Source organism: Anabrus simplex, chromosome 5, assembly GCF_040414725.1.
Source record: "Anabrus simplex isolate iqAnaSimp1 chromosome 5, ASM4041472v1, whole genome shotgun sequence".
Lineage (NCBI taxonomy): Eukaryota > Metazoa > Arthropoda > Insecta > Orthoptera > Tettigoniidae > Anabrus > Anabrus simplex.
Genome location: NC_090269.1, coordinates 96,702,927 through 96,723,026, shown reverse-complemented (window position 1 = coordinate 96,723,026; position 20,100 = coordinate 96,702,927). Strand labels below are relative to the sequence as shown.

At 38.3% G+C, this 20,100-nt stretch overlaps 1 protein-coding gene across 3 annotated transcripts in view; it reads left to right on the top strand.

The window, feature by feature from the left end:
* The window catches only part of LOC136873792 (kelch-like protein diablo), a 273,434-nt gene that overhangs the window by 188,962 nt on the left and 64,372 nt on the right, over positions 1-20,100 (top strand). For all 3 annotated transcript variants that reach the window (XM_067147027.2, XM_067147028.2, XM_067147026.2), the window contains one exon: positions 4,062-4,169. In XM_067147027.2, the coding sequence (XP_067003128.1) occupies positions 4,062-4,169 (108 nt within the window). The remainder of the gene's footprint in view (positions 1-4,061; positions 4,170-20,100) is intronic.

The window sequence follows — 20,100 nt, the reverse complement described above, 5'->3', positions numbered from 1 at the left end:
CTTTTACATGAATTTTAAAATTCAGGTCATAGATAAATGTAACTTCTATATCATGTATTTCACAAAGTACACATAGTGGTTTGCCCTCTATTTCATATTGATAGTTGATACTAATGTTTTGTCTAATTGTTTTACATTTATTAATATTAAGAGGTAAGTTATTGTCTTCGGTGTGAGATCTTGCGAGGCCAGTGGAAGGGGATAGGTTACCTACGAAAATAATAGGCTTGGTTTTGGAGGGTAAAAAAAATAAACAGAGGGAGACCAAGAAGACGATGAATAGGTTCAGTTCCTAATGATTTAAAGATAAGTGTAGAACTAAAGGAGGTCATAGAGCTAATTGCAAACAGAGGATTGTGGAGGTGCTTAGTTAATTCACAGAGACTTGCAGACTGAAATGCTGAAAGGCATAAAATTCTATAATGACGATGTCTTTTCCAAAGTACAGAATTCTTTCTTTTCCTCTGATGATTTACATAAAGAATGTTAATAGCCTTGTTGATTTAAATGTTGATACATCTATCATCACCAGACTAAGTCCTCCCAGGTTTGAAACAGAACTATAGGGATTAGGCAGTCACTGGGAATGTATAGTAGGTTATGATAACTCTAGGACACTTTTCTTCTTCCCGTTCCTCAGTCAACATTGGACAGCTGATTGAAGCAACAATCATTTGTACTAATATATTCTTTGTCCTGGTTGTAAATTATGTGTAGGTTTTGAATACATGGTAGTCAACCTCACAGAGAAGCCACTGAGAGAGCCTACAATCCCGAATAGGATACTGGTAGCAGAGATAATAAGGAAAGTGGAAATTTGGAGTTTGTTACAGTCTTATCAAATCTGTTGAGAAGATCAGACAGGATAATTTGTGTTTATTAAGGATCACTCAGTTGCTGATATCTAACCTGACCTGGGAAGAAATTTACACCTTGAAAGTATTGTGGCAGGAAAAAGTAAGGTGGGGCCCTATGGGCATGGATACACTTGCCTATTCATGATGGCATAGAATCAGAAAGTCCCCAGATATCTTAATGGACTTGTTGCAATGCCTGTATCACATGCTGTGCGAGTTGCTGGAAATTTCTGATTGGATGATGGTATGACGAGATACATCATCTGTGCTGACACCCTTCTTAACAGTTTCATCCATTTTGAAGTCTTCCTTGCTACATGGCTTGCCCACCTCTACTTTCTCTACCACGTTGGCAGTTTTAGTCTTCCTCCTGGTCTCATTTCGGATCTGTTCTCTCAGGCTGATCGCCAATCTCTCTCTGACAGACTCTGAGGTGATCATTGCTGTTCATGTTTGTCCAACCCTTGTCCCGTTTCCCTACGGGGTCGGGTATGAGGTGAGATGAATTTGTCGTGGCGATTTTTTATGACCGGATGCCCTTCCTGACGTCAACCTCATCAGAGGAGTTAATGAGAGATGAAATGAATGACGTGATATATGATAGTAGGGAGAGGGTGAAACCCGGTGCCGGCACATAGCCTACTCCTGTCGAATAGCACCAAGGGGTCTGCTCAAGGCTTAATGTCCCCATCCGACGGACGAATCACCATCAACAGCGTCATATGCCCTCACTCCATATGAGCACTGCGGAGAGGTTTGGAATTTAATCCAGGCTTTTGGCATGCAATCTAGTGATTAGAAATTGTATACCACCACCTCCCCTACCCTGCCGGCCAACATTTTGATGGTGAAAATTTTTTCGACCAACGGGACTCGGTGTTAGACCGTTTTTAGACTTCAGCGCCTTAACGATCATGGCCATTGCTGTTCATGCTGAAAGTAAATGTTTCAAGCCTATATGCTGTGGCTAGTAGAATGCCTGTGTCATACACTTTCCTCTTGAGTTTCATTGGCACCTGCAAATTTTTCAGAATGTAGCTGAGCCTGTCAAAAACTGCCTAGGTGAGGCCGATTCATCCGGTGATCTCTTCCTAATTTAATGTGTCCCAGGTACTTCTCAACAGTTTCAAGTACTTGATTGTCCAGAATGCATGTTGTTTGGGCTCATAATCTTTGTTTAACTGAGGTTAATCCTCAGACCTACAGCTTGCAAGACTTCCTGGAGTTCATGCAGCATCACTTCCAGTTCCTCAGTACTTCTACTGGTAAAAAAGATATCAGTGAAGAAAGTTGGCTCAGGTAGGTACCATCAATGCTGATGCCCTTTGAGCCCACAGCAGTCTCTTGAATATGTTTTCCAATGTGAAGGTGAATAGCGTAGATGAAACGGTATCACTTTACACCAATCTTGTGAATTTTATCAGTGGCCCAGTTTTCTTCAATTTTAACATGAAGAGTGGTATGTTTGTGCATCCTCTTTCAGACCCAAGAACAAATGAAGTGCAACTAAAATTCAGTTATTGTCTTTCTCACACATAATGGCCTAATGAACTCAGATTTAGCTTTAGAAACAGTGGTGGCAATTGGGGAGTGGGGGTCAAGGGGCAGTTGCCCCCCCCCCCCCCCTCCCACTTTGTGGAGAAAACATTACATTTTTATTCAATTTCAGCTACCTGAAACTAGGAATTATTAAAAAAAAAAAATTAAAAAAGCAATTTCTACAAGCCCTGTTGTCTTATCAGCTAATGTGTTCTTTTATTTTATTTTATTATTGACAAACCTGAGTACTTTTTGTTGTCTGTAAATTCTTTTTGCCCCTCCCCCACTTCTAATTACCAGTTGCTACTACTGTTTAGAAAGGGTATTCATTTCAAGGACGCTTGTGATACATTTTCATATAGGAGCACCCCTACCTATTGGCAGTGAAATACAATACATTATTTTGGAAAGTATTACTGCAAGAAAAAATGTGTAATGAATGCAGTCATCAAGTAGGAAGATATGAGAAAAATACTTGAAGCTCACAACAACCAGAAAGCATTGAAAATGTTAACTCACCCAAAGACATCTTGTGTCTATCCACCATCTTAATGTAACTGAACATTTCTCTCCAGTATAGTCTTGTTCTGGTGTAAGCTGCTACTTGAGTAGTTGTAATAAATTTAGGGGTTTACAAATTTGTATTATTCACAATGCACACATCATTGGCAGCTTATGACAAAGTAAATAAGAAGTGGAAGTTTACATTTGTGTACTTAGGGTCTCAAGAGGGTATGTATGTGATGAGATTAGAATACCTGGAATCAATATGTGCTTTGTCCATTGCTTAAAGCACTGTCCACATCTCTATCGAATCAAATGCTTTCTTATGATCTACGAAAACCACTTGAAAAGGAATGCTCTATGAGAGGCAAACTAGGAGAGCAGGCAAGCCAGTCTGGGATCCACGCATCCCTTAAGATGTCACTACTGTTTGCAGTAAGGGCTCATCTTATTGGAACATGCTATTTGGTATCCTAATCGTGAAAGGTTTACCAATCATGACATTACTGGTGGGCATTCAGAGTTCCTTAAGTAACTAATAGGCCAGTCTTGTTGTCATATCCAACACCACGATACTAGAGGTTGGGGACGTTGTGACTCGAGAATCAGTACCTAGAATGCCCTCTAACTTGTTCATCTATGAACTGCCACTGTCAGAAGCGAGACTTGTTTTAAACCCCCACACAAACCACCCGATTTATTCTGACTCCGCTATCTGTGGTGTAGTGTTACAGGTACACACAACATGGCAACTCAAGGTCATAACCAAAATCAAAGCAACCTGTACTCAATGGTTTGTGGCGACGAGAGAGAGCAATGTGACGAAGGTTGACTCAATTTTTAATTATTTGAAGATACGAGATGTCGAACTAAACAAGGTCACAGAGCTAGTTGCAAACAGAGGGCTGTGAAGGTACATGGTTAAATCACAGAGCTTGCAGACTGAATGCTGAAAGGCATAATCTTCGTGTGTGTGTGTGTGTGTGTGTGTGTGTGTCAAGATTGGGAAAACATCCTCTTGAACTTACTTTTTTTTTTTTTTTTTTTTTTTTTTTTTTTTTTTTTTTTTTTTTTTTAAGTATTACCAGATAGTATGCATGGTGCTGATTGGGAATAAAGGCTGATCTTTCTGGCTTGAACATGTTTCAACAATTTTCACAGGAGGTTGGCACGCTTCTACCGAAAATACAAACAAAGTGGAACGTTACGATGTCCAGACCAATACCTGGGAGTTCAAGGCGTCAATGATCGAGCGACGATATCGACCTGGTATGTACCAGTTTAAATAATGCTTGAAATTGACAGCTTGATATTCTGCAAACAGGAAGTTTTTCTGACACTTCATACTTTGTATTTTAAATTCATGCATGTTTATTTTTATTTTTCATGCACCTTTGCAGTATTATTATTATTAATAATATTAATAATAATAATAAAATTAATAGTATATTTTTTTATTTAGTCCCCTGTGCGTTGAGTAATAAAATTCTTAAGAATAGAGACCTTTACATGCACATCTGTAGTTCAAGGCTGTGCTGTGGGAAAAATTACAAGGGACTGAATCAACATTTAGCCAAGGCACACCCTGCCAAATACAAGAACAACATCAGCTCAGACATCAGATTAGTCAAGAAGAGAATCAAACAAAGATTCCAGAAATTAACATGTCTGACTTATGAACTGAAGCCAGAGATTTCAGGTGAAAGTAAGTTCAACAACTTTTAGAAGTACAAGAAGACTGATCCCAGCAAGGAGTAGAATGCCATCAGCACAGTATAATAGGGCAAAGAAAAGAAGAAAAGAAAATGTATTTTTTTAAATCCTCACGGATATTCGGAGTTATCCAATCCCCAAAAGGCACTGAAGCATGATTGGGATTGATAGAAAGAGAATTACAACTACCAGAGAACTCTGTATTTATTTTACAACCAGAGAAGAAAGGCTGTACTGCATCCGTACAGTCGGTGGCATGGATCTTCACACTCAGGGTCTTCCACAGGTCCTTTTATCAACAAGTTCATTTTGAAGTTGTTAAAACACCACAGCCAGCTAAAGATGTCACGAGGTGGATTAAATGGGGTTTCGCATATCGCCAAGTTGATTGGCACTCAAAAATATCATGTAAACTTGATGATATTAGGAATCCTATTGGGTGACCAATGTCGAACATCATGAATTTAATTCATTTGAATAATTCTAATGAGTTCACATGTGATGCCTTGTTCTGAACTTTATATTATATTATTTGATGTACTGGGTGATTGTATCTAATCATGATCGTCATTCCCAATTTGCAAGGGCCTCTCAGGGTGCATGCACTGCGCATGGTGCAAAAGACTACTTGGCTTGGTTGACCGGAGTGCAGACCCCCACTCCTCAATTTGGAGCAATAGCGCTGTCTCTCTCTTTGCCCACGCCTGTCTTGCTTGCTTTGCCTGTCTCCCTCTTCCTCACTTGCTCCATAGCACTCCAAATCCGACCCGAGTTGAGCCGAGCTTAGCCGAGTAGCCCAGAGACGAAGTGTTGGTCCGAGCCAAGCCGAGTTGGACCGATGCACTGTGCACAGGAACTCTGCGCCTCAATTTGCACATGTGAGATTTTGGGCATTTGAGAGGCCCTGTATTAAAGATATGTTTATTAGATATCATATCATTATATATGATCATGGATTGTTTGATATATCTATTTTACACTGAAAACAACGGAGATATTCTGGTTGGTCATATTTTATTCAGTAAAAGTCCTTGCGCTATTACTTCGACGAAACCAAAGAATGAAGATAAATTGAAAATTAGGAAATAAAATGTTAAATTAGAAATTAATTATTATGACAGTACTCAAATCCGTAATTGAAATTAATATTTGAATTGCTCCCAGAAAATTGGGATTGATGATTATTAACATAAGTCTATCACAACGTAATGCAGTGGAAAATCAAATGCATTGTTTATCGAGCATCAATTGTTTCTTTATACGAACACTAGTTTACATCAATTTTTAGTTTACATTTTCTTTCAGTTACTATCAATGCTTCGTATAATTTCCATTAAAATTCATGAATTTGATTATAATTATCTCGTCATATGAATGTGAGCTTCTCGAGATTGTAATTATTCGCTTATATATCTTATTTATTGAATCGCATAAATTTTCGTTATTCAGGTTTGCTTCCTTGACAAGATCCTATCTAATAATGTTCTTCATGCTGTGGAAATCAAATGAAACCGAATCTAATCTAGCCTATTCTAAATAAACATTCGCCCTGAGGACGTCCATACCCATGAAAGACCAAACACACAAAATACGCACATATCTGTGAGGAATCATCTCCCTAATAAAACAAGTAAATGAAATGATAATTCAAACAACATGAGATAAGAACAAGAAAATAAAATCATATTCAATGAATGAAATAAATAAATAACAAAACAAACATATCTCATATTCATTCTACGACTTAATTCAAAATGAATACAATGAAGCTATAATTAAATAAATAGCAGATGTCATCGTAGTTACATGCGCTAAGTCATTAACTAATGCTGGTATCATTCAAACCTCATCTCAATATAAAATATTATAATTCATATTTAATGGTGGTGATCAAATAGTGTGTCATCCACATAAAGATATGGGATTAATAAATAAATGGCCCTATATTTGGATTGATGGTAGCTTATAGATGATGATCATGACCTCGATTCCCTCAGTAAACTATTTGGCATGTATAGAAATTATACGTGTGTGGCCTCCATCGAGTGGAATATGAATGTACAGTAACATACGGGATAACTCCTTCCAATATGATGCATATACGTGTCATGTAAAACAAGGATTCAAATTAGGAATATCAACTATTCAGAATTAACTAAAACATGTCATTAATTCAAGAACATCTCTCGTAAACCACGTCTCATCACTGAATGGACATATTCATATTCAATTATAATATATATACCTGTGATAGGTCTCAAAGAACACATCGCTACCAGCATTTATCAACACATTACCACGTTCAACATATCGTTCAGATGAAGACCAACAAATATCTACAGTATGTATATGCCAAGCACCAATTATAAATTCAACACTTCACATATGACTTACCAATATAACATAAGACCATACACACGAAACACACGATGTAATTATAACATTACAAGATATTAGAATCATTCCGTATCGACGGTGATGGTGATGGCGGTGATGGTGTTTTTACAAATACAGACTGTCAGCCTGAATTTTCAACACAGTGGTTTCATCCTGTTTTTTAATTGTTACCAAACTAAAATATTTTAGACTAAGAGGTCCGCAACCTCACTACAAGCACTTATTGTTCGTTTCCGCCTGTACCATTTGTTTTCTTTTCTTTTCTTCTTAGGCTAGCACACTTTTTGGACTCAATTATATTTTATATTAACCTTTTCTCACTGAATTTGTCTCAGCGAGTTATTTATTGTTCCTTCTAGTGGTGTAAATATTGTATATTGTTATTGTTTTTATTTTTGTCGTGTCTCCTTTGCTTTTCATTTGTTCCTTCATTATGTTTTTAGCACATTTCTAGCTTGTATTATGTAGATTACTTTAACCCCTTGCCCTTATTTCACTGAAGATGGCTCAAATGAGTCAAAACATGTTAGAATTTTATTCCTAATGATGGAATTATGTTTTGTATTGAATTAGGAGGATACATTTAATTTTTTTCCTTTGTAAAGTAAAAAGTAATTATAACATGTTTAACCATAACCTGAATAATATTAGACTGATATGTTTAATATTCCAATCCCTTAAAATCTATATGAAACAACACGTACCATCAAGCGTATAGACAACACCTCCTATGTCATTACCACGTCCCAAATTAAGCCTACACAAGTAATTAACAAATCGATGTACTCCACACACGGATATCACCGCACATTTCACCAATAATTCAATGACATTATCCACCACACAGACTATCAAGGTCGAGATATCACCATAAAATAATCACACACACGCTAATTGAAATGACAAAATTTAGAAGACCAAACTTGGATAAATATACGCCATAATATCATAATTATGTCACTCGTAATAATATTTTATGTGTTTGCTTCCCTCATTGCTCAGACTACTTCAGGACAACTAAAGTTAATGTATATCACATCTTATATCTGTACCGGGCGGTACACCTCCACGCCGCTAATTCAAAGGTGCGCCAGTTGAAACTCCTCTGCTGGAGGAAACCTGAACTTTATTGACGGTATTAATTTTCTACTTTCTCAGAAGATGTCACTACCTGTAAATTTCGGAGTTTTAGAACTGTGTCATTTTTGATGTGTTTTTGTTTTGCTTGAAGTAAGAAGTGTGAACTTTCTCTTCTAGAGGACACTACTGAAGAACTACAATAGTGCACCCTGGTGCGAAGAAAAAGAACAGTTCTTTGGAGAAATTTTTATTTCAAAAGTTTGTTTCTTGTTAAATTTCCTTCTGTTATGGTTTAAGTTGGCTGTATACCCCTCTCTTTCTCCTTGTTTTGTATTCAACCAATCCCGAATTTCTTAACTTAATTTTCCACCAATAATGTGTTTCTTCTTCATCTTGTGTAGGGGTTTCTCTTTATTCTCCAATAAAGTGATTGTGGGCGGGTGTTCTCATTCCCCTAACGCCTAGAACCTTCCGCGAGAGTATATAAACTGCTGATTTTAGGGTCTCTGCGCCACTTCTGTTCCATCTTTCAGTGTGTAAAGTACATAGCAGGGGGCGGGAAGCGCCTCTTTCTTCGGCAGCGGTCAACAACAAGGTAATGGCCAATTAATAACTTCTTTCTTTGCTAGCTCAGCAGTTTAACTCTCGGGGCGGGTCCGAAGTTTTTCCGTTATGTAACCTTCCTTAAAAATGTAAAGAATCTGGTATCTATTTTACCTTTTAAACTACGTATTGGGATAGAGAGTGCTTAACCCTCTCGATCTCCCACTCATATTGTTTTGAGGTGAACTTTTTTTTCTCAACCTATTCTTCCTTAACATTATGTAAATTCGTTTCTTTTCTAAAGTCACCTCCGTAGTATGGGATTAGCCCTTGCATCAGTGGCCTAAGAGCCAAATTAGGTTTTAAAAACAAAGTGTATTAGGAGTGCCGATCGCCTCCTCTTAAATTGTTATTTTGGAGGTCATGTAATCAACCTTCTTTTCATTTAATAGACCTCAGTAGGTTGGGTATTTTACCCCTGTGTCTATGTCCAGTGAGGACAACTCGAAGGTGGAGTTTGGTGTGGCCTTTGAGAGGCTTAAAGTTGAGAGCGAGTGGCTCTTTTTGAAAATTGAGTGTTGTATGCCTCGTGGAGGCTTTTCAGTGTAATTTGGAGCAAGGGCTCCTAGCCATGAATGGGGTTTTCTGCCCCTCTGTTGAAACTTGTGTTTGGGGTAAAACTGAGCTGATTGCCCAAGCATTGTGAAGTCAGGGCGCGAAGCCCAAATCCTGTAAATATTGTAACTACCCTTTTGACTTGCTACTTTGTACCTGCCATGCTTGTTATTTCCTTATTTTGAAAAGAAAATATAACCTTGTTAAATTTTAAATTAATTTTACTTTCGTAGCTTGAGACCCGTTCACACCCGCACCTTCTTTCACCTTTACCTACCACGGAAAGCTCCGTAACAAGTGGTAGCAGAGCGTGGTTGAATGGGTCTCATTTTAGCCCCTTTTGACGGCTAAATATTGTTCTGTTCCGAACTCTAACCATTTTCTCAGTTGCTGGAATTTTTTGAGATTTTCAAAATTGATCTGTCACCATGCCCGGCCCTCGCGATGTTCTCCATCTTAACTATTTGCGCAAGGAGGAGTTGATCTATGAGTTAACTATCAGAAATGTACAATCTGGAGGCACGGTTGCAGTAGACACAAACAAGCTTAGAGAGTCCCTAGATTTGCCCATTTCCATCCCCAATTTGGGAGAGAAAGAAATTGACGACTCTCTTTCCACGATCACGGAGAATATTACTGGGCTAGCTTCTGTAGTTAGTTTTTTTGATGAAAATGATCCTTCTCCTAATCAAATTAAGCGTGTGCAAGCTAGGCTGTTTCATTTTTCAAATAGAGTTAACGATCTGTTGTCTCTAAAGTTGAATGACGTTCAGAAGAAGGAAGCTAGTACGCTGCTTGAAAATATGTCTGAATTATCTAGCAAGGTCACTCAATTGTTAACTGGGGAAGTTCCTCCCAAAACTGATCAACCCGCCACGATGAATGCTGGGAGCGAGGAAGAGCCCCCTAAGGGAGAAGTCAAAAGGATAACCGTTGCTGCTCAAACTATCTCTGCCCCATTAGACAACGAGTCTGAACGTCGTAACTCATTGACTAATGTACGTTCTGAATTAACTTCTTTGCCACTTAAACCTTTACCGACTATGTCACCCGGGTTTAGCAGCTTGCCTCATCCATTGGCAATGTTGCTCAGAGGTATCTCTAAGTTTTCCGTTAATACCACCAGTGAAGTAATTTCATTTTTAAGATTTCTAGTTGAATTTCAGGATCATGCCCTTGTGTTTTCTCTTTCTCCATGTCAAATTTTGCAAATTATCTATCCTTATGCAATTGGTATTCTCTCTGACAAAATAGTAAGAGCCATAGCCGAACAGTCATCTATTGAAGATTTTCATGCACATCTGCTTGCAAATTTTATTCCCGCCCGCGCAAGGTCATCTCTGATTCAGAAGTACTATTATCGTGTACAGCGTTTGGATGAAAACCTGGCTGACTTCATCCAAGATATTAAATTCTATACTAGGGTGTTTGCTCTTCACTTTCCAAAGGATCAGATTGTACAGGCTATTGTAGAGGGAATTTCACCTCCCTATAGGTCATGTTTGTGTTTCGCGGCGTGCCCGCAAACTTTTTCTGAACTTGAAGCATTGGCCGTCTCAGCAGAAGGAGTTAGATACGCCGATTCTTTGCGTGTAGCGAAAGAACCCCCGCCTTCCTTTAGTAATACTCGGCCTCCACCTCGCCGATCAGTCACCCCTCGTAAATGTTATGCTTGTGGGTCGCCTGACCACCTGCGCAATAAGTGTCCACTGATCAAGTCGAGTGGGACAAGGAATGGGGCTGGTTCATCACAAGGCTGTTTTAAATGTGGGGCTTTCTCACATATCGCCAAGAATTGCCCAAACTCAAATAGCACCCCCTCCTGCTCAACTTCTGGTGCAAATTCCACCTATGCCAATAATAAAAAGTGACTAGTGGCTTCGGCTGAGTCGACTAATCCATCTTCCCGGGACTCAGCCCCTGGTAAACAGGTTGTAAATTCAGGGAACGAGCAGTCTTCAAATTCATCTTTTGAATGCCCTAAAGAATGTCTTAGGATTGCGGCGGATACCCCCGCACCTATTCCTTTTCTTAAGATTGAGTTAAATAACGAGCCTATAACCGCTCTATTAGATTCAGGTAGTGTTTGTTCAATTATTTCGGACCAATGGTATTCAAAATTTAAGTCTGTTTGTAAACTACCTGACTATGTCTCCTCTCCTGTTCAATATGTTTCGGCTAATTCATCCCCATTAGAAATTCTAGGTTCCTTACTGGTCAAAATTCGTATTTTTAAATTTACATGGAAAACCAAACTGTTTGTGGCTAAGCACTTGTCTTGCCCCATCATACTGGGAGCGGACTTCATTTCTCACACGGGTCTTGTGCTCGATCTTCAGAGTAAGTCGTGCACATTCAAATTTGCGTCCAAATGTAAAATTCCCTTGTTAAAGTGTAATTCTGTGTCATGTTCATCTATTTCGCCTACCCAGGATGAGATGTTGTTAGACCTTAGACATCTACCTGAGGAGCAGGCTGATAGTATTCGTAAATTATGTCAGTCATTTCCAGAGGTGTTCTCTGATACTCTTGGTGTTACTGACCTTATTGAATACAAAATTGAGGTCACGGATTCGATTCCTGTCCGTTTTCCACCATATAGGCTATCTCCACCTAAAATGAAGGCATTGAAAGAAATCATCGATCAAATGTTGAAGGATGGTATTATTAGGCCCTCTAAGTCGGCGTATTCTTCGCCTATTTTTCTAGTCCCGAAACCTCAAGGAGGCTTCAGGCCTGTCATTGATTATAGGGCTCTCAATCGGAAGGTGGTGTTACAATCTGTGCCCCTTCCCGACCTTCATTCTTGTTTTTCATGGTTCCGTAAGGCCAAGTTCTTTACTATCTTGGACCTGAATCAGGCCTATAATCAAATTCCCCTTGCCGAAGAGTCTAAACACCTCACAGCGTTTGCCACGGACTGGAACTTATACGAATACAACCGCGTGCCTTTCGGGCTCCCCACGGGAGCAGCTGTACTCACTAGGCTACTAGATAGGGTCTTCTCCGACATCAAATTTGAGTACTTATATCACTACTTGGATGATGTCGTCGTATTTTCAGAGACTTTTGAAGAACATCTAGATCATCTGCGAGAAGTTCTCAATCGCCTTCGTAAGGCTGGGTTAACTGTTAAGTTGTCCAAGGTTGCCTTTGCTAAGCCCTCTATGTCATTCCTAGGGCATATTGTATCACCTGATGGTGTAGCAGTCGATCATTCTAGAACACAGGCCATCCGTGATTTTAAACCTCCCAAGGACATTAAAGGTATCGCCAGGTTCATTGGTATGGTGAATTTCTTCAGGAAGTTTATTCCTAACTTCGCTAATAGAGCGGCGCCCTTAAACCTTCTTCGTAGGAAAGGCATCAAATTCGAGTGGGGACCTTCTCAACAAGCCGCTTTTGAAGATCTTAAATTAGCTCTCTGTAATGCCCCTGTACTTGCTATGCCTGATTTCTCGAAGAAATTCATCGTCCAAACCGACGCGTCGTCGTCAGCAGTGGCTGCAGTCCTTCTTCAAGAGACTGAACTAGGGAGGCGACCCATCGCCTATGCATCTAGGACTCTATCGGCTCAAGAAGCCAAGTATTCCATCTATGAGCTCGAAGGTTTGGCAGTCTTATTCGCCTTAGAGAAGTTCCGTCTCTATCTGGAACACGTCAAATTTGACCTGGAGACAGATAATCAAGCCTTAAGCTGGCTCTTAGGTAGGCCGCGTCGTACTGGTCGTATAGCCCGTTGGGCCATCCGTATTTCTGCCTTCCAATTCGATGTCAGGCATATCAGAGGTACCGAAAATATTGTTGCTGATGGACTCAGCCGTATGTTTTCCAACGACGTCGAGACCCATGAACCGGTCGATAGTTCATCACCTTCCGAGTCCATACTATCTGATGTTAATGCCATCTTAACAGATGTTCCCATGCTCTTTAGAGATATCGAGAAATACCAACGTGAAGATCCGACGCTGGCTCCGATAATGGAAACCCTTTCTTCTGGGGAACATGTCGTCCCTTATGTTCTGAGGAATGGTGTTCTATGTTGCCCCTCGAGGCATGATAAGATGATGAAAGTTGTCGTTCCAGCTGTTCTTGTACCTATGATCTTCAAGTATTATCATGAGACCCGTTCACACCCGCACCTTCTTTCACCTCTACCTACCACGGAAAGCTCCGTAACAATATCTACTAAAATAAAAGAAATATATGAAAAGAACATAATTTTACTAGTTTGGAATTTACCAGTTACTGACTTGGAAGCCAGGGTCCAGGTTGCACATGGCTTTTTATCTTCTTCATGTTCACAGGATTTGCGAAGATTGGAGCTCACTGTAGCATTTTAGCACTCCATCCCGTTAATCTGGACCAGGTTACAACTCAACATGAACGTTCCTCTCATAGAATGAGCCTGAAACAATCTTTTAGTACGTTATTACTTTCGTAATCAGCGACTTATTGCTGTCGGTTGTCCTTAAGCCTTCTGCTTAGTTTCAATCTGGATTCTGCAATAATTACTTGATTTTCTGTTTTTCAAAACCATTAGAATAGAGTAAAGAATCTTCTAGTAAATGTGCCTTCTAATATATCTTTAAATAGTATAGTTTTGATAGTTATGGCATACATGACGCCACCATCATACTATCGCGACTTAGATGACATTCTATGACATTCATTACCTATTTTTCTTTGGTTTCGTCTGATGTAGTAAATTACAGCGTATAGAATACACAAATTAATACTAAATAACTAATATACACGTAATGAGATTATTATAATGTCACCTCACTGTAACGGTTTCTCAATTGTACCATATATATTGATTCTGTCACATATAACTGTGGTAGAGTAGCCCAGCGCCATGTTTGAAGAACTTGGCCGAGCTCGATTCCTCGCGCATGTATTCTTACCATTTTAATCATGGTTCTTGCTGATCTACACCATGGGAAAATGGCACAGTATGACATGTAATATTCTTCTGAATGTCGAAGATGTTAAAGAACTATTTAAAGAATGCTTTGAAAGTAACACCACCTGCAAGCGTGAATATTATCCTATGAAGTGCTCTGGTGTTGAAGCACTGCTCAACGATTTTAGTTTTGAAAAATAATAACTATTCAGGGTATAGCCCAAGACATGTTACTAGGCCCTGGCAAGATTTTTAAACAAGTCATTAAATGCAGGAAAGGCACTAAAATACTCGCTCTTACTGCAAGCAAAATGTTAGTACACTGAATGGTTGGAAACTGCAGTGTTTCCACCTTACATGTACAGTATTAATGCATAACAGTGGTAACCGGAATAATGCTAATTTTATTATAAGCTAGTTACTATCTGCAAGGTGTTTGGACCAAATCCTGAGGCAGTATGTGGATTTTAATCCAAATCAGAGGTCATTTAGATTCACAGTTGACACCAGTACAAATGTGTCATTATTAAGCGAGATATCACTGAAGGCAGAATGCAAAATATGGTATTCTTAGATGACATTAATAAGGCATTTGACACTGTTGGCCACAATCACATTGTATCAGCAATTCAGACAACTGCTTTTTCTTCAAAACTGAAAAAATCATCAATCTCCTGGTAGGAAGTTCCATACCAATTAATGTAGGTATAAATAAGACAAAGAGAATAGAATTCAAATGAGGAGTAATACAGGGTGCTCCCCTATCACCTTCTCTTCTCATCCTGTCAGTAGATCACATACTTGACCGAGCGAGTTAGCCGCGCGGTTAGAGTCACGTTACTGTGAGCTTGCATTAGGGGGATGTTGGGTTCAAGCCCCACTGTCGGCATCCCTGAAGATGGTTTTCCATGGTTTCCCATTTTCACACCAGACAGATGCTGGGGCTGCACCTTAATTAAGGACATGGCTGCTACCTTCCATATCCTGGTCCTTTACCATCCTCCCATTACCAAAATCCTTCAATATGTCAGTGCAACCTTAAAACACGAAAACAAAATCACATACTTGATGAAATTTCAACATTTTCAATAGCAGAAGAGTTTGATTTTTATCTGTTGGAGGATCTTGATAAGTACTGTCCTGGAGTTTGCAGACAACATTGTTATATATTAGCCAAAAATAAGCAGGCAGCAACTGAACTCAGATGGCCATAAGATCCTTTTCTCTGAGATTGGTTTTCAGGTAACTCATATATGCCCATAGTTGCATTTTGCAACAAATTACTGCCTTTCCTCTAAAAGTGCCACTTGTATTAGTAAATAATGAACTGACCTTGTTTGTAGGTTGTGCAACAATGTTGCCACAGCTGAGTGTGAATAAGAGAAGCTGCTTGACTAAGTGATATGTTGAAAGTGATAAATATCATTATTGATCCGTATTAAAGATACTATATGTAAGATGCTAAATAGTTTATTATGTCACCTATTCAATACATACAATTATCAGGTCATTGTTCCCATTCACAATGCACCGTGTACTCAACGGCCTTTCGTTTCGACTACTCTGAAATTATGCCTAAACATTATGACACCCAAACATGTTTCCTTCTACGCCAGCCAAATTCACCATTGCTTATGGAGCCATATTTACGAACCCAGGACTTCAACCGGACAACTTTCAGTATGACTATCGCCTAATAGAATCTCGTTTGGCAATCTAAAAATCGTTGGAATATTTTTCCTAGCATTCCGATAATTGTGAACTGAGGTCAGACCACACTGCATATTACTGTGCAGTTGCCTTGTTAATACTGCAATCATCAATCAACGGCAGAAATAATGTGATACACATTGGTGCCAGACATTTTGTATCCTTTCTCCCCAAACTGCTCCTTTGTAAATATGGATTTATAAGCTTGTAATTTCCCAACTGTTCAATAGAATAATGTAAATATTACTGTGTAGTTGCCCTGTCAAACTGTGATCGTCAACCAACGGCAGTAATTAGTGTATGAACATTGGTGCCAGACACTTTGTACCCTTTCTCCCCAAACTGCTTCCATGTAAATATATATATAAACTTTATAATTTCCTAAGATTTTCTAATAGAGTAATGTCAATGATTCTTTGGACCACCTCTGCTGGCTAATGCTAAAATACCCTGTGGTTTTACGCATTGGTGCCGACTACTGTGTCTATAAATAAGTTAATATAACCCCTTTAAACTCCATTTATTAATGAACATTTTTTTCTCAAAGAACACTGTTTCTTAATGAAATTTTAGTGACAGTTCACATGGACCACTGCTGCTGGACACTGTCAAGTACCCTGTGGTCTTACCTTTTAGTGCAATTCACTTATCTTTCCCTTAAACGGCCCCATGTCAGTATGTTAAGTCATGCTTTGTAGAACATACCCTAACATTTTGATGCTGTTATCCTTCACAACTGATAATTTACAGCCAACGGCTGATATATTGTTATCTATATCATCATTGAACATTGTTTTTCTCTTGACTTTCCCACTGTAATATGTCAATTTTATATCTTAGTATTTACAATTTAATTACAAATCAGGTACCTGATTTATGCCTTGAGGTAGTACTATGACTGATGATGCCTTCAAAGAAGAGCGAAACATGTCTCATATGGAAATAATGATAAATTCCTAAATGTATTGAATAGGTGATATAATAAACTATTTAGCATCGTACATAAGTGGTATGTTCAGAGCTGTCAGCGGAGAGATGGCGTGGAATGACATTAGTAGACAAATAAGTTTGAGTGGCATCTTTAAAACTAGTAAAGATCACAATATGAAGATAAAGTTGGAATTCAAGAGGACGAATTGGGGCAAATAATCTTTTATAGGAAGGGGAGTTAGGGATTGGAATAACTTACCAAGGGAGATGTTCAATAAATTTCCAATTTCTTTGAAATCATTTAAGAAAAGGCTAGGAAAACAACAGACAGGGAATCTGCCACCTGGGCGACTGCCCTAAATGCAGATCTTGATTGATTGATTGATTGATTGATTGATTGATTGATTGATTGATTGATTGATTGATTGATTGATTGATTGATTGATAATGTGACTACTTGAGTTTCTTGCTGATTATTCGTTCATATTATACGGAGAGTTAACTCAAGACCTAAGTGGTCCCTTTGATGTTAGCGAGACTTCTGGTCAGTGAAGAGGCTTCCGCAGTGGTAAATAGTTCCTAAGTTTGTGGCTTGTTTCTGAAGTCAGGAGCTTCCCTGAGTTTGGTTAGATATTCTGGTGAACTGAGTTGACCAATTACAAATGCTTGCTGTGTAAAAATATGGAAAATATTTCACAAGTTGTATGTTATGCGGGTTCGTTATCAACTCTTTATCTTTCATACCCAGATGGCTGTGAATAGTTATTGTTCTCGGTGGTATTTGGAGCAAAATATATATTTATTTAAAATGAGCTTGATATCTTATTGCACTGTGTACTTACTAAGCTTTGTTTGAGTTTGTTCCATACCTGTTTTGTTCGCATAATTTTTATGACATTAAGATGGAACCAAGAAAACTGTTGGCAATACTGGCTGTAATAGCATGCTCAGTATTCATAATGGCTGCCAGCTGTGAGAAACACGTGGGTGATGCTGTGATACTTGAGTCACCACTGAAATACCTTAAAGGTAATAAAATTGGGGGAAAATTAAGTAAGAAGTCTAAACAAATTGTTCTGAATGTTTACAGTAGCCCTACGAGATGAAATCTGCTTTGGACTGTGAAAGAAGTGATGAAGAAAATGTGCAGCTGGCTGGTGTTTCTACGTACAGTGTTTGCATGGCTCGTGCAGAATTTAAAGGAATTTGTATGTTTTCTTGTGGTACTATATTCGTATGTGCTGCCCTGCGGTTGTTTATATATCTCGTGAGTGTTTCTGACGGCACATCTCCCTAAAATCGCTGAAAATTTAGTTTTAGTTGTAAGAAAGCAATCAAGGTGATAAGGAAAGTGAAACAAGACGTAACTCAACTTAGCTACATGCCAGATTTGTGTGACAGAAAATGTTTGTTCATTTGGCTGTTCATAGGAGGCCTATGTGCCAGCTCAGTTTGAACTAGCCACTCTCCGTAAGTAAATCTGGCAGGACCTTAACACGGTATATGTTTAGAATCATTAGTGTACTTGAAATAATAATAATAATAATAATAATAATAATAATAATAATAATAATAATAATAAATAATTTGTACTTTATATTCATAACTGTCCTCTACCTGCAGAAATGTTGTCATGACAACATTTTTACCTTCTGAATGATGAGATAAAATATTTACAACATTCCTGGAAACACTGTATATTGCATTCCCACTCACTGGTAGGTTTTCAGCTTGTTGAACTGTAAGAAACTGCCACTGACAGTCATTGCAAGAGAGCGGAATCGTATACCTATGTCGTCATGCTTTTTATTATAAGTCCCTATATGCCTCACACAAATTGCATTTTGAAATAAAAAATAAACCTTACTTCTCTTGTCTTGGTATTCATCAGTAATCTGTAGGTTGTACATGACCAGTAAAGGAATAAATAGGTATGGTACATAATCAGATTACAACGATGTGAAAGAAGTAATATCTTTTGATGCTACACTATTTGAAAATGAATTGTTTGTCAGATGGAGGTTCGACGTTAATAATAAGCCAGTTGCGGCGGATCAGGAAACCGGGACGGGAAGTGCTCACACGCTGAAGGATACTTTTGAGTTGACTTTCACCATAGTATGAGTTAAAACAGTGTGAGAGAATGATGTTGCGTAGTGACAGAATCAGGTAAATTTCCTGCACTCATTTTGTAAATATGTTCTTTTGTGCGCATGGTTCTGCTGCAGAAAGGTGCATTCTGTACTCTGAACGATAAAATGTGTGTTAAAGATTAATACTTCAAATTTCCAAGCATGACAGAACTTTTATTTTTAACTTAAAGTAAAAAATATTAGCCATTTTCAGTTGTATGAAAAGAATCAGAATTATATTATAATAAGAACCAAGAGATTTTCTTACACATAACACAACTTATATTCAGTAATAATCAGTAGTAGGCAAGGAATAGTTAATTATAACTAACAAAATCAAGTTATAGACGTGATATAGGCTTTTGGACTTCAGAGCAAAGTTCTCTACAAAACGTAAAGAATTTCACCTTATTTTCTTGACACGGCATAAGCCCAAAAGCCTATATCATGTCTATAAGTACGGGCCGTGAAAGCATCAATGGCAACATCAAGCTAAATAGAGCACAGCACCAAATGTAGCATCAGTTTCTCAACCGCTTGACCAAGGAGTGATGCAGAACTTCAAGGTTGTGTACAGACAGTTATTGATGAAGCACAATGTATCAGAACTTAACAGGAGTGAAGTATCCCTTCAAACACTGATAGATGGACTGAATGGTCTCTAAGCAATTTCATGGATAACCAATGCATGGAAAAACATTACAGCTTCAACAATTCGTAACAGCATTCTGAAAGCTGGGTTTCCTGAGAGTTGTAGACATCTCAAAATAGAATCTGATATTTCTGACAGCATGGAAGCAACACAACGGTTGATTAATGCAACAGGTTGCAGGGTAGAAATGAACACTTAATATTGAAATTGGTTCAGATATTCCAACAGATTGTGAGAGTGGAGACAGGAAAACAATTCTTCATTCAATCCTAGGGAAGGAGGACAGAAATTAAGATTCTGACAAAAGAGGCAGTTGGTGATGTGCATTACGTATGAAAATCTACAGATATTATACTATTATTATTATTATTATTATTATTATTATTATTATTATTATTATTATTATTATTATTATTATTATTATTATTATTGAATTTCCCATTACAAACCCTATTTTACAAGTAGTATATTAGGGCTATAGATAGTGAGACTAAGTTAATACATGACAATTGAATTAAAATA